General features: G+C 40.8%; 1 protein-coding gene across 1 annotated transcript in view; it reads right to left on the reverse strand.

Annotated features, from left to right (window-relative positions):
* Positions 1–3025: 3025 nt before the first annotated feature.
* The window catches only part of CHST9 (carbohydrate sulfotransferase 9), a 78814-nt gene continuing 65476 nt past the window's right edge, over positions 3026–16363 (reverse strand). Inside the window, exon 3 of the mRNA XM_062501330.1 lies at positions 3026–4123. Coding sequence (XP_062357314.1) covers positions 3026–4123 — 1098 coding nt within the window. The remainder of the gene's footprint in view (positions 4124–16363) is intronic.

The raw sequence follows: 16363 nt of genomic DNA on the forward strand, positions 1-16363 counted from the left end.
GCAGAAAGTTTGCCACTAAAATGAATTCAGTGTGAAGCTTAAGTTCTTCAGAGATTTTGTCATTTGCTAATACTATTTCTCTGAACTAAAGTATGCATACCTAACTCATCTATAAATTGGCCTCTGTTCTTCATTAGCATGCATTTTTTCCTTCATGCTTTTTTGAAAATACTAGTATCACTAGTGTGCCATTTTTTTGTTGGTAAATTATCAGTTAATTAACACACATCAACAACAGACAAGACAGAGCAAATATATAGACACCCAAAGGTTGGTGGACATTTATCTTTTATTTAATTTTACTATATTCAGTGGTCTTCCTTATAAGGCAATAGGGATTCACTCAGGATTTGAGGTTGAATCCAATACTTTAAAGAGCAGAGAATCTAGAGGTCAAACCAAGGTCAAATCCAATGCAGTTTTCACATGACTTAGAAGGTTGCAGGGTACAAAATCAAAACTTTCAAGACCTCTTCTTCAAAGTCCAGACGCACAGTTGCACTTGAGAGCAACAGCACAAAATGCATGACACATCCAACAGCATGGTCAAGTTAGATAAAAAAAAATCCTGCAAAGACAAACGGGAACTCGGTGACAGCCATTAACCAATGTGGCTGGCATGGCAGTGTAGTGGCTCTGTGCTGGTGTCCAGAACAACAACAAATGCAAGGAACCATCACCTCTCCAGCCAGGGGCTCAGCACTCAGTCATGGCACGTCTGGTGCCTCAGGCAGAGTGTGCAGCTCTGGCACTGTGCGGTGGAGCCCAAAGGAAAACCAGGAGGGATTTCTGACAGGGAAGGTGGGAGTTGAACACTATCCTGTGTTAGAAGGGGGAGATTTTTGTTCACCGGAGGAGAAGTATGTGTGAGGGAGGTTCAATTGTCAAATAGCCTCTCCCAAACACTTCTGGGTGTTAACATCTGTGGATCCACCCATGCACAGCAACAGCTCACACAAGCAAACGTGTGTTTACTTGTCCAAGGCATCCTTGCAACTTTTCACTGGTACTGAGCAAATCCCCACACCTCATGCTGATGGATGGCTTTTGCTTCTCTTCTTTGCTCCATGGTGCCAGGGAACAGGATGGTTTAAGCTATGGTTGTTGCTAGCTACAGACAACACAACCCTTTACTTGGGCTGCTCAGTGTGGTTTTACCTTTTCCCTTTGGAGTGGCTTGTCCTGCCACAAGGAGAAATGTGCAGAGCCTGTTTGATTACACTCTGGCACCATGGAGACTGGAGGTGGCTTCTTTTCCTCTTCTCAGGATAAAACTGAGGGAGAATCAAGTAGTGAGGGAGAATCAAGTAGTGAGGGTACCTAAGAAATGGTCTGTCCTTTCAGTTGGGACCCACAATTACTGCTGTGGAAGGACTGAATCTGTACATAATACTTTGCCTGAGATGAAGGAAAAGACAATAATAATAATAATAATAATAATAATAATAATAATAATAATATAAACCAATAATACAATAAAACAATAATAGCATTAGTTGTTACCAATGGTTGGGAACTTGGGAACAGAGGAAAAGGACATTTTACTTGCATCACTTTCCCATCACGCTGTTTCCTCACACTACAGCTTGCTATATCGAGACACTGGAGCAAGATGCCCCAAACTATTTCATAAAGGCATAGGTGACATCTTTATTGTGGAAGGGCGTAGAGATTTTTCCCTATCCATTTTAAGGATTTGGTCTAGTGATGGACTTGGTAGTGTTAGGTTAATCATTAGACTCCATGATCTTAGACATCTTTTTCATGATCCTATGATTTTGCAGAGATTTCTTCTCCTCCTGGGACACCTTGGCCCAGCCATTGGGCAAGACAGGTTGCATGTGTTGGTCAGGCAGCACTTGTGGGAGGAGAGGGAAAGGAAGGGTAGAAAGTACCTCTTCCTTTTCAAACTAGGACTATGGGGTTCTGGAAACATCTTCCTCTAGGACAAATAACCAGTACACATTACACCCCATAAAACTCCTGGGGCTTGGTGACTACTGGCAGGCAGAACAGCAAAACACAGGTCACTTCAGGAAGCTCTGACAGCAGAACCAGTTTATAGCCTTTGGAGGCAATGGGCACACACACCTTCTCTGTAACAGACTGCTGGGAGCTGGGCTGATAATCAGACACCAGCAGACTGAGAATGGTCACAGCAGTTGCATTGAAATTGCTTCTCAGTAAAGAGAATATCCCAGAGCTTCCACACTGAAACTTTGTCCATTTCACCAAAAATGAAGACTACCATGAATACTGGGACCACAGTTTACATGTGTCACGTGTAATGAATGATGCATCCACTGTGCGCTAAAATCTTAATTTTTTTGAATATAGCTTTCTGAAAGGAGGGTCATACTTGTCAACTCCAGTGCATCAATCAAACTGAGGTAGTGAACTGGTTCTTCACAGGTTTAACCAAATTTACTCTGGTCATCAACTGAGCTGCTGTGTTGTTTTTAGTTTGATGCACTGGTATTCAAGAGCATCCTTCAATTAAAAAAATCAGGTCTAAAATTTGCTACAGTCTAATAGTAATCAAAAAACCAAGCCTTGCAGCTGAGAACGTTGTAAACATTTTAGAAAATTAGCCAATGATTCTTTATTAATAAGTGACAGAAAGTAAAAATACATTCATAAGTTTTTCCAAAAACCCATTTCTAAAGCAAACACACTAAAAAAAAGAATCACACCACTTTGATTTTTTTTTTTCTTAAACCATTAAAAGAACATTAGGTAAGCTAATGCAACAGCTGTCTGAGCTACTGCTTCCATAGTATAATCCATAATGGTAAAAGCAGCTTTTTCAGGCATTTTAGTGCAATTTATGCTGTTTACAGGTCTTTTTTTCTTTGCATTCTCCATAATTTAATATCAATTGATATCACTCTAGCTTATAAAATTCCCACTAATTCAAGATGACTACTTAGCACTAACTTCATTTCCTTTCAGGGCTAGTATCAAAGTAGTTGTTTTGAATCCCAAAATGATAAATATCTAATAGAAGCCTGAAGCTATTCTAGTGCTATACAAGTGGTGATGTATAATTGAACATTAAGTAATCCAAGTAATAGAAGTCATAGGTCAGCTGTCTCTCCTCCTTAGACAGTTCCTTTAAATATTGCCTCACTACTTCTATACTTGTTCTCTCATCAGAGGAATGTCTGTCTTTGAATTTAGGGAACTTGAGATTGGCGGGAGCTCCTACCAGCTGCAGAAAGTAATTGGCATCTTCTTCCAGGGTTTCAAACTTTCCTATAAAATCATAGTTGATGAGGCAGGGATAGCAGAGCTTACTGACTTGCTCCCAATGAATGTCCATTCCGACTGGTCGGTGGGAGTCTAACAAATATTGGATAAACTCCTTGAACTTAACTCCTGATCCTGTTTTCAATGCTTCTTCATCTGCATTATGTCTATACTTTTTAATTATTGCTTTCCCAAATACCGGATGGTAATAGCTGTTTGGATGTTCAAACTTATCCCTGAAGGCAGATACCAGTCTTTCCATAGGATCACGTACAAATATAAACTTGGTGTACATGTTCAAGCGTGTGTAGATCCCTTTTAGGTCATAACTGTCCAATTTCCTTAGATGCTTTCCATAGTGCACATCATCATGGGAGATGTTGTTTGCTGAAGCAGCGAGTCCACTCAGCACCATGAGGACCCTTTTCCAGTTGGAGCAGCCTGCTTTTGGCACCTCGCAGTACAGAACCTTGTGCCTGTCTTCCACGTAAATTCTCGACACCAGGTGTACCAGGTGGGTTTGCAGCTTCTTTCTGCTGTTGTATTTCCTACAGAAGTCCTGCAGGAAGGCCCTGCGCTTTTCCTGGGTGCTGTCCATGTCCTGCCACTCACCACCCTTGACAAATGTCTTGTTTAATGGGTGCAGAGCAGGAGGTAAATACACCCCTCTGAACCAGCTGAGAGGGGACTCACTCATCTTCTGCTGCTCAGGCAGTTGGCTCCCCGAGGAGGCAGCTACCATACTGAAAGGGTCAGCCCTGTCCTGCCAGTGTCTGCTGCTTGAGACAGCCATCTCGTGGTTACTGAGGCCCACAGGAGCACTTCTCCTCCACGCTGCTTTCCTTGGCATCCCCAGAGGTTGCAGTGTGAAATCCTGCAAACATGGAAAGGATCAGAGCTTAGAGCACAGTGACAGTTGCAGCACCGGCAGGGATGGTGGGTGTGCTCATAACCAAGCCACATCTGCTACTACAAATTCCCCTTTGAACCACTTGATAAATACACCTAATTTAGGAACAAGCTGGGCTAATTACTAAAATCAATGCTTCTGAAGATTACCTGTTAGCACACAGTGGAGCTTACTTTAAAAAAAATAAAATAAGTCACACCTCTTAAAAAATCAAAAATGGTTCACACAGGGTGGCTGATAGTCCTAGTAGGGGTGGCCAGGAACTTTACTCAACACATTTTCCCCTGTGACAGCACCAGGGAGTGCTGGTGGAGCTGCATGGTCATTCTCTGGAGTGGACTGGCACAATCACAGTAACAGGAGTTGGATCTGCTCCCACCACTCAGGCTTGGAGCAGCCTTTGTCCCCCAGTGGTGGTAGGGGACAAACCCAGGGCTCCTAAACAGCTGAGATCAGTTGATTTGAGCAGGGTATAGTGACTGAAAAAATCATCCCTCCAAAATGGTCCTACCCCTGTCTACATACAGAGAGATGATGGAAGTGGATGCACTGGACTGAATGTACATAGAGGTGTCTGTGGCACAGACATGTGCACCTGAGCTGCTTTCACAGCTGGTAAGGAAAAACAGATGCCTTTGGAGCCTATTCCATCTGACTTATTTAAACATCAACATTAATGACACCACCTAATTAACGTCAACTAGTGACCCTGCAAAGAACATGAAAAGATGAGACTTTCCTCCTTAAACATCTCTTTTTATATCCCCAGCCATTGTGCAATTCACAGACTGAAGGAACAGCAAAGCCTGCATCAGTGTTTTGATGTAAAATTCTTCAGGGTCTTGTATCATGTAAGTTGACTGAAGAGTTTCTTGCAGTATGGGTATTTCGGCTCACTCATTCCTGAGTGTATTCTCATGTGTCTGTTAAGCCTTGTAGATTCTTTTCTTCTGTTAATAGACAAGCCTGATGCATTGGGACACTTCCACAGCTGCTTATTTTCATTACACATCTGGAGATGGAGGATGCTGATCGACAGGTTTTTAAACATCTTGTTGCAAGCAACAGAAAAATGGTTAGATGGACAGACAAGCACAGACTATGTGACTGCTTCCATAAGTCTGAATTTTTTGGAAATCTACATAAAAAGGCTTTTCTGACATAAACTGATTAAACATTTACTGGAAAGTTGATTTATGAACTGGCAGATCAAAAGTGTGGAATTGGGGGGGATGATAAAGTTCATAGGCCAATTCAAAGAAAGCTGTTAAAAATTCAGAGGAACAATGTAAGAAATGGTAATGAATGGAGCACAGTTTGAATTCCAGTTTGAAAAAAAGCCTATGAAAAAACAAGCAGTTCCAAGAAAAGTTAGCATATGTTGCAGTGTAATAATTTCCCAGAAAAAAAAACAAACCCAGGGGATCAGGCTTTTCTGTACTGCTGCAAGCCACTGACAAGCAGGTCTTTATGCCACTGAACTGATTTTTGCATTGGTGAAAACAAATAAAAGAAGAGAGTCATGCAGGACTTGTATGTCTGTGAAAGACAAGGCATGTTGGTCTATTTATAGATGCAAAACAACACTTTAATTCATTGGATTTGATGTGGTCAGCTTTTCTAATGTATTTTTAAAAAATGTATTCTGTGTAATATTTTATCCTTTAAAACAAATGAAACACATGTCCAGAGAGTCATCCCTTCTGCCCTAGGATGGGAGTAATTCAGGAGCTAAGTCAGTATGCAACAACAGAAAGCAGTGGTAGTAGTAAACCAGGGTGTGACTATGAGCCTAATGGGAGTTTCAGCATCACAGTGAACGGCAAAGTGCCATTCTTGCAACTGCTACTGCAGAACCACAGACTTACAAATAATTTAAATGTTTTTACCTTGAAAGGAAAACTGGAATTTTAAAAGGTGAGATGAAAAATATGGGATACTCAGAAACCAGCTACACAATACAAGGCTCAACAGAAGTAGGAATAAAACTGTAACACTGCTAAAGTAACTAAAGATTGTAAGTTCATCAGTGCAAGTCTGGTGATTTTGAAAATTTAGAAGACAGTCTCCAGTGATACATGGCTATACTGGTGTTCCCCAATGCAGAGAAAACTCAGAACAGGGCAGTACCTCATGACTTCCTGTGGTATGTCACCTGAATTTAGCAGTTCATTTCTGTGCAAAGAAACTTAAACTATCTGAATTTCAAACTAAAGTCACTAAAATGAGCCCTGTACTTCAGAGGAAAGTTCAGCCTTCTCAAGCCATCCTGTCACCCTGAACTAGTGGAAGATGCCCTAGTTCCAGTAGAACAGGAGGGAAAAGAACAGACTGAAAGGTGTGTGTAGTCTTGATTTTGTTCCACATCAAAGAGTCTGCCTGGGATCCAGGACAAGCCTCGAGGGTAACCCCAGATGGTACCAGAGGTAGATTGTATTTTATTGCAGAAACTGTGAATGCATCTGTAGGAATCCCTACTAAAAGATTTTTTTGTAGGATTAAAAGCTTCAGAGAAGGATGGACAGAACTATTCAGAGAAATCGCAGCATCACTGTAAAGGAACAACATATGCATAGTTGGAGTCAGTTGGAAGGGCCTCCTACCTAGTGAGATGAGAAAAAAGGAGAAAGAATCTCTTAGCAAAAAAGGCTCAAACAGAAAGCAAAATAAAAAAATAATCCCCAAAATCAAACCAAATGAAACCAAATGAAACCAAACCAAACTCCCACAAGACTACCCCTCCCTCCCTAAGCAAAATATAAAACTCCAAACAAAACCCCAAAACTCTGGAGCCAAAGCAATGACAAAAGGAAGATGTGAGAATGAAGAAGTTAACTGAATATGTAAAATATTATTAGTTGCTTTCCTCTTCCCCTTTTCTCTGAGACAATTATCCAACTTATGTTGGCTAATATATGTTTTTATAGTTTCCATGAGGGATAGTGTCCTTGCAGTAAATGCTGGCTGTAACTTGGTCTAAGAAATAGGAATGGATAGTGATATTTTCCAAAGGCATAAATGGCTTGGTACATTGCCATGGAAGTTTTCTAACTCAAAAAAATTACAAAAAAAAGAGGAAAGAAAGAGATCAAACCTTTCTATACACTTGCCTGAGTAACTAGGTTAGTACCTAATATAGGTGAGATGAATGAAGAGATGAATCTAGCTTTATTTTGGATGTGAAATATTTAACTAGACAGTTTTCTTAGGAAATGAAGAGAAATTGTTTAACGGATAGTGCCTTGTTTCTGAAGCAAAGCTGCCTGGCAGTCTGACACTTATTTGCATGAAAGAACTGAAAGCCACAGACTCTGAAAGGATTTAAATATTTTATGACACCAGTCTTGCATAAAGACTGTCTTGCATAAAGTGCCTTCTTTGGCTTGCTCTTGGTGTCAGTCATTTTTTGTTGTGCATTTTATGACACTTTAAAGATCTGAATATCTCCATGTTATATCTTTTTTTTTGTCCCCCACAGCAATAACAGGTAAACAAAAACTTGCGAAAACAATAAACACTTTTAGAAAACATCCATGTCCATATATCTACATTCCTAACAGTCCATCCCACAAGCTGCTGAGCATTGTTGTTCTGGAAAACACCTGAACATACACCAAAAACAGGCAGCATGCAGGCAGTATCGGATGCTGACTCTGGATCCAGTTCTTCCCATGCAGACAGCATTTACCAATCTCTTTGAGCCGAGTGTCCAAGGACAGGAATATCCATTTATGGCTTTCCAAAGAGCTGCTAAGTTTGGGAACCAGCTGCCTGACATGGGAGATGAACTGCGTGGTTACCTTGGAAGGATTCAAGGCTGTCCTTGAGACGTGCTGACAACCTGTGCAGCAGGTTGCATACATTTAGTCTGAGAATTGAACCCCTATGAGGTGTTGTACCTTTGCCACTAATTGTGCAGAGATCCCTGTCCTCTGTTTGCATGAACACATTTGAAAGGAAGTTAAGAAGTGGCCATGAGCCCAGTTTAGAAGAGTAGAAGAGTATGCACATTGCCTCTGTCTCACTTTAGCTAGGTTGGAACTGAGGACAGATTTAAAAGTGAGTTTAAATTTGAGGAAAAATTGGAACTGAGTAGAGTACTTGTGTGATGTTTAGCTACTGGCAAGCAACTCAGTGAAGCTGTTGAAACAAGAGGCATTTTATAGTCATTAATGGGTCCATGGATTTTTTTTTAATATATATTTTTATTGCTGGAGATTCCCTGCTGCTCCCCATTCACAAAAGGATTTCTCTTCACTGTAAAAATAAGTAGCCAATACCTTCTTTTATACACATTGAAGCTGTCTGTTCCTTTAATACCTTCACAAGCTACTGGGGTAGAGAGATTGACTACTGCCAAGCATGGTTGAGACTCCTCCAATTATGCTTTGTGGTGATTTTACAATGCATGGGCGGGATCTCATCTAGGCAGTTTGCAATTAGAGCAATTCACCATGCAAAAAGATAATGATGTAGTGGAAAGGCTGATATTCCAGGGCTGATTTACAAAGATTTACTGACCTGAAGTGCAGACAGTGCTGTGCTTCCTAAATGCCTTAGTGCTGGAAATTCAGTTTTACTAATAGGAATAATAAAATTAAATAAGCCCAACAGAAAACATAGCATGAAGAATAGTAAAGGAAAGAAATATTCTGTTTTCTTGTGCTTTTCTCTGCTGCCAACTTACCTGTTTACCTAGGATCTCTGTAGAAAACTGACAAAGAGTAGTTTGAGACAAGGTTCATTTTCCAGTCCACACTCTGACTCTATAATGATCAAGGAGCACATAAAGATGAGTCTCTTAATTTAGGTTTTTAGCTTAAGGCAGTTTGCATACTGGGGGACTATAAAACAGACATCCTCTTACTTGGATGGTATGTATCTGTGAGTCTTTGAAAACTCTGGAACCAATAGTTTCAGCCTAAAACTTCAAGTTTTTCACATAATGGTTGGATGGGGCTCTAAGCAAACTGATTTAGTTCAAGATGTCCCGGCACATTGCAGGGGCATTGGACTAGTGGACAAGTGAAGGTTGCTTCTAACTCAAACTGTTCTGTGATTCTGTGATAATTGTTGGGCACACTTAGAAGAATCTCTTAATCAGAGGACCATGATTGTGGCCGATAGCTCAGACTTGGTATGCACTTTAAATATGAGGAAAAGTTGGCATGATTCCTATTTTCAGTGAGCCAGTGAAGCCTGGATCTGTTACTACCTCACTTCAGCTGTACAAAGATGAAGAACTGTACTTGTATGTGCAAGTTTTCTTAAGCCTGCCAAAAGGAGAGATTATCCTAACTTCTTTTGTGCCAGAAGACTATTTAGAAAACACAATTCAGAATGGCCAGACTCCTCTACTACTACTATGGTACCTGAGCTAACATGTAAATATGGTCAGAACTCTCTCATATCATAGCAGTTGTTTGGTGTAATATTGGTGAGCTAAACAAACTCCCACAGGAACTCCCAATGAAGAGACTATTCAGGCTGGCCACAAGTGACAGAAAATACTTGCCGATGAGGTGCTTCACCTTCTGTGCAGTGGAGATAAACCTCTTGATCCATCACTTGTGTTTGTATCAGCTACTCCAAAGATAAAAGGCACCACTAACCCCTCACCTCCCAGGAGAGACATGAATTTTTGGCTTATCTAATTTATTAAGGCATATCACTGATGCTACATTCCTCAAAAGCCAGAGGCAAGACCTTACTGCCACAGACACCACATTTTCCTATGAGATATGTATGCCTAAAATCCATGTACTTGTACCAGGCATCTCTAAGATTACTAAATGGGTTGAGGGGAAAAAAAAAAAGAGTATACAAGATACTCAGAACTTCCTTCAGAGACTAAAAGGCAAACCTCATAGTTTGTAGCTGAATTCCAATTAGGTTCAAAGGAGATCCTTGTGAACTCTGAGCCAGACACAAAATAGAGTAAGTGATCATAGTAAGAAAAAAATACTGCAGGTAAATTTTAATTAACAGATACCAGTAATTTTAAACATTGCTTTTTAAAACACAGCTTTGTGAATCAGTGGGTATTGCCCCTAGAAATTGTTAGCAGAAAGTCCAGCATCTGATTGCATGGTGACTTGGAGTTATGGCAAGAACACAGACCAAGAACGTGAAGAAGGAAAGGGCAGAAGGAAAGGGAGGTTTCTTTCTTGTTATATGATGTGGCCAAGCATCAGTGATTGGTGTGGAAAAATTTGAATGAAGAGCCCCAGTTCAGAGGTGGCTTTGGGGGAGAACAACCCAGGCCCACAGGCAGTGGGGAAAGTGGAGAGGCCCAGTGGGGTAGGATAAACAGCAACATTATCACAGGTATAGTAGTGTACTGTCCCCACTTAATAAGGAGACAGGAAAAATCCATTTGTCTTTGGCTGAGATCTCATAGATAACCTCATAGATACCCCTGGCTTTGCACCAGGCTCCCCTCTTTTCCCTGCCCTGTCTTCATCTACAGAAAGCACAAAGTCATGCTAATGAGGCAAGACAGTCTGGATGAGCTGCTTCCACAAGCTGATTCACATGGTCAACAACTTGGATGAAGGAAATTAAGCTCTAATTTACTTGCCAATTCTTGATCAAATCTGGAATTAACTCCCTCCTGTTTCTACCTTCATAGTCAAAGCATTTGGATTCTCCAAAGCATGCTTTGAATGGGAGGAACAAAAGATCAAGGCATAAATAATAGAAAAAGTAGCAATAAAGATGCTATTATTATCAGAAACTAAGTTTTGTGTGGCAGATTAAAGATTCACCAATACAACTGCAACCAAGTACAGCAAATAGAAGAAAGCACTCCCCTCCCTTATTACTAATAAATAAATAATAGTGAAGGTCAATTGATAGCAATAATAAATTGGTTTCAGGATAGTGCAATGCTGATGCTGCTTGTCTTGCCTGCTGATAACAGTTTTATGGTGCTGGTCCTTTGCATTATAACTTACAGACTTGAAACCAAGCACAGAGCCACTGCAGCCCAGACAGATGGAGTCTGGGCAGTCTGCAGCCAATTTGCATGGAGTGCATGTCTTTAAATGTGCAACTAAGATGCACTGTTAATAAAAGGCAATTTTCATGGACCTCTTAACAGTTGACCACAGTTAGCCCAACCTCCTTCCGACCTAGCAACACTTATTTTGGGTACAGGTAAACGGGTGTGTTCAAACTGTTTAATTCTGAGTTTACTGTATTAGTAAAACCCAAGTCAAACACTCTGGTCAGTGGCCAGAAATCTTCACCAACACTCACTCACATTTCTGTACAGAACAATCTCACAGCAAAGCAATTTAAACAACCCAAAAATCAAAATGGACTAAACTAAGCATGCAATATTCATTTTATGAAGCATAGGGCTTCATAACAAGTAGGTTTGCCTTATGTATAGAGATGATACTAAAATCTGGAGATGATACTTTCAGACAATCTCTATATATTACATATCGATCTCTTATTTTAACTCATTAAGCAATGCTAATGTTCTTACTTTTTCATATCTTCAAGCACAGAAGCATACCAAATGACCTAAAGAGTTCCTGCTGTTGACAAATGCAATTCCCAAAATTGCTATTTTCAAGTATATTTGAAACACGTATTTGAAAACAAATAATGTCTCTTACACATTCACAACTCAAGCCAGGCAGGAATTTTAAAGCACATTTCATATTTCAGACAACATTTATTTTCCTCTCTAAAGAAAAGGGACACCAACATTTTTTATCCATGTCTCAGCCCTTGCTGATCAACACCCAGCCTGTGCAGGAGAGACCCTGTCCCCATTTCCCTGTTTGCATGGATAGATATATTTTGCAGGAATCTGACCAAACTGCTGGGTATTAATCCTGGAGGTTAACCCTGCATTCTTGGCCTGAGACTCTGGCTCCTGTTTTCCAGCAAGTGCTTTGAGAATAGAGGCCTGAAATATAATGCTGTGCTTCTGCACACAAAGCAGAATTCCTCACATTAGTGACTGTGGCAAGATTCACAGGGATTTTTTTTCTAGTAAACAGAATCCATCTCTATCTTGTTTGCAGGTAAACACACTTATCTTCCAGCATAAACACGTTGTCTTGCTCTCTTAGAAATAATAAGAAAAGTTTCAAATGAAACTAAGTTCAGATGAAGAATATTAATGTATATTCAAGCATGAAGAATTCAATTTCTCACAAATTGCTTTGGAAGAGACACTTAGATCTCTAGAGGTCTCAAAGCATTTTCCCTTCAATCACAATTAGCATTTAATTCAAATTAGATGACTTTATTGGTAAATAAAAAGGAAATAGAAATGTAAATGTACTCTAGGTGGCAAGTATGTCAAGTGCGTGTTTGCCTACATTTGTACACTTCTAAACAAATTTGTGTGTTCATTTCTAGACAGAAATAATAATACTTGAGAATTGACTGCATTCCTAAATTACAGTGGGAAAAGAAGATTGTGAATTGATAAAGGGCATTATTCACTGTACACTCTATCCTCACACTGACTGACCCTGTTTCACTGACTGGGGCTAAGTCATGTGTATCACAGGTAAAAGAAAATACACCAGTTTATTCTGTAGCAGATTTTTGTGTGGCTATCCACTCAATATGCATTAATATGCAAGGACCACCAGAGCTGGTCAGTGTGCCACCCAAACACTAACTAGTTCAAGCACAAGAATCATAAGAGCAGCACTGTGTTTAAGGGTAGCTGCACCCACTAGAGCCAATGTTTGGTTTTATGCAAGTCCCTTGACCTTCACACTTCATTTTTCCATGTCTGTAAACCAAGGAAAGATAATAATTGCCTAGCCTATGTGAATATTGTGATTCCTACTTTCTGATTAACATTGGTAGAAAAACCTTGCCATTTTACAGAGGAAGAAAAGACACAGAAATCTGATAACTGAGATTGCAACACAACTTCCCAGTCCATGCTGCCCTTCATTGCCCAAACCTCACACCATATCTTTCAGTACTTTGGCTGAGCATTCAATCTGTTTCATATTCTAATGCTTTTTTTTTCACAAAAAGAATAATTCTTCATAAAATTTAAGATATTTTTATCTTCAGACACTGCACTTTGTTCCTGTCTATACAGCCTGAGAAACACGTTCCTCCACAAGGGACTGAAAAGTTTCTCACATAAAAGTGCCTGTTGTACTTATCTAAATAATAGTTCCTCCTGCAATTTTTTTCCGAGAGTCACCATCTCGGTACTATATATTATGCACTAATTAGTGAAGGGCTGTTATGTTATCTGAACTCGGAGGGGGCAGAGAATGTTATCAGAAGCAGCCCTTATCAGCCTTGAAGAAAGAAAATGTTACGTGTAGGGAAAAATGGAACGTTTTTTCCCACTGATTTTTATCTGATAATATATCAGATAAAAAGTTAAACATTTCTAAAAAAATGCAACTTCTGCTTACTGATAAATGAAACATGCAGGGGGAGCAGGAAGGATCTCATATTCAACCAGGCTGGGCTCAGAGCTGTCTACCTCTAACAACTGAACAAGTGAGAACCTACAGGACATAACCAGGTGGTGATCCAACCTAGTGGATTGGGGAAAAGAGGAGTGGCAGGAAAGTTGTCCAGTGGAAGAGGACCTGGGGGTGCTGGTTAACAGCAGCTGGATCTCAGCCAGTTGTGTATGCCCAGGTGGCCAAGAAGGTCAATGGAATCTTTGGTTTGTATCAAAAATTGTATGGCCAACAGGACTGGGAAAAATACTCCCTCTATACTCAGCACTGGTGAGGCCACACTTCAAGTCTGGAGCAAAGATTTCCCTTGGTGGAGAAGGCTCAGCTTAGGGAGTATTTAAACAAACTAGACAGAAACAAGTCCTTATGGAACAGAAACAATGAGCTCATGGAATGCACCCATGCCTGTTGAAGGAGCTGGAGGATGTCACTATGAGCTTATTCTTGATTATCTTTGAAAGATCATGGTGACTGGGGAAGGTTTCCTAAGGACTGGAAAAAAGCAAACATCACTCCTATCTTTAAGGTTGGATAGCAAGGGAATTACAGGCTGATCATCTTCACCTCATTACCTGGCAGCATGACAGAACAGGGGACTATTCCTCCCCAGGTGCATTTCATCACGATGAATTTCATGATGAGGTTACTGTCGGTCCATTTCTCCACCCTGTTGAAATGCCCATGAATGGCAGCACAGCTCTCTGTTGTATCAGCAGTTCCTCAGCCCAGTTTTACATCCTGTGACAACTTCCAGAGGGTACGCTCCATCCCATCATCCTAGTATGTAATGAAGAAGTTAAGTGGTATTTATTCAGCTGTGACCCCTGGGGTACTCCACTGGTGATTGTCCTCCACCTAAATCTCATGTTGCATGGATTTATGAAGGGAAAATTGAGCCCAACCAGTCTAATATCCCTGTCAAGGAGATTACTGGAACAGTGGTGAGGGGAAAGTACTGGATCTTGTTTATCTCAAATTTACTAAGGCTTTTGGCACTCCCATAACACCTTCATGAAGTACAGGTTAGGTAGGTGCTCAGTGATTTGGACTGAAAAACTTAAGCTCAAACAGTTGTGCACAAAATACAGCTGGAGGCCATTCACTACTGCCTCAAGGTCGATGGTGGGTCCAAGTGTCCCACATCTTTTTTACTGACCTGGACGGTGAGACAGAATGTACCCTCACCAGTCTGCAAACAATACAAAATTGGGAGGAGCAGCTGATACACGAGAGGGTTGTACTGCCATTCACAAGGACCTCAACAGACTTGAGAAATGGCTAAACAGGGACTTATGAGATTTGACAAAATGGAATGTGAACTCCCACAGCTGGGGAAGAACAACCCCAGGAACCAGTGCAGGCTGGGGGCTGCAGAGTGGGAAAGCAACTTTGTAGGAATGGACCTGAAGGTACTGGAGAACAAGCTGACTGTGAGCCAGCAATGTGCTTTCAAAGCAAAAAAGGCCAACAATATCCTGGGCTGCATTAGACCAATTCCAGCAGATCAGGAGAGGTGATCCCTCACATTTGCCCAGCCCTGGTGAGACACAGACACACTGGGAGTGCTGTGTCCAGTTCTGGACTTCCCAGTGCAGGAGACATGGGCATACTGGAATGCCTACAATGTACAAATGGACATGGAGGTAGACATGCTGGAGTGAGTTAAGTGAAGGGGCAACAAAGTATTTTAAGGTTAGGAGCATGTGACATACAAGCAGTGGCCAAGGGAGCTGGTGCTGTTTAGCTTGGAGAAAAGAAGGCTTGGAGAAACCTTACCAGTGTATATAACCTGGGAGGGAAGAAGTGGGGGGAGTGAAAATGATGGTGCCAGACTCCTCTTAGAGGTGTCCAGTGATAGGACAGAAGGAAGTGGGCACTAAATGAAACAGAAGGAATTCCACATAAACATAACAAAATACATTAGTACTGCATAAATATCAAGCATGGGCATCCAGGAATGTCCAGGAATAGAAGAACCTCCATTCTTGAAGGTACTCAAAATCCAGCCAGATGTGATCCTGGACAACCTGCTCTATGAGTAAAGGGGTGAGACAAGATAATCTCCAGAGATGCATTTCAACCTCAACCATTTGGTGATTCTATAAAACACATGAGGGTGAAACAACAGTTCAGTTTGTTTAGTGAGCTAAATGCATTAGCTCTCTCACACATTTTCAAACTCTTAATTTTTGGGGAATAAAAGTATGTAACACTGAGGAATATGAGCCCAAACTGGGAAAACAGAAGCAAGGGCCATACCTATCAGATAACCTCAAAGTGGCAGGACTTGGAAGCTGGCATAAATGGACTGAAGTTTTTTTTAGCTAGGTCATTTGAGATGACAAAGGAATAGAGGAGAAAGCTGGAGTAAACTACAGGAGTGCACAAGGGCAGCCGAGGAGTTTGGTCTGAACGGTGAAGTTTTCACTCATATTAATACAGATTTATTACACCATGTGCCTGAAGCAACCTTCAGGTCATAAGCTATTCCTCATCATGGTCTGTGCAACAAACTTATATTGTCATTTAACAGAGGTCTGAATTGCCTTTGATTTCTTTTCTTTGGCACAAGGTGCACACATACTGACAGTATGTCAGAACTGTAGTTATCCATGGTCCAACCCCAGCTCTAGCAAGTACATTGCCTCATCATTATCCTTTCTGTGTTCCTGCTTCAAACACATGTGCAGAAAGGGAAATACTCCCTGACAGAACACTTAAAAGACTGAGGGAT

The sequence above is a fragment of the Cinclus cinclus genome, chromosome 1 (genome assembly GCF_963662255.1).
Source record: "Cinclus cinclus chromosome 1, bCinCin1.1, whole genome shotgun sequence".
Taxonomy (NCBI): domain Eukaryota; kingdom Metazoa; phylum Chordata; class Aves; order Passeriformes; family Cinclidae; genus Cinclus; species Cinclus cinclus.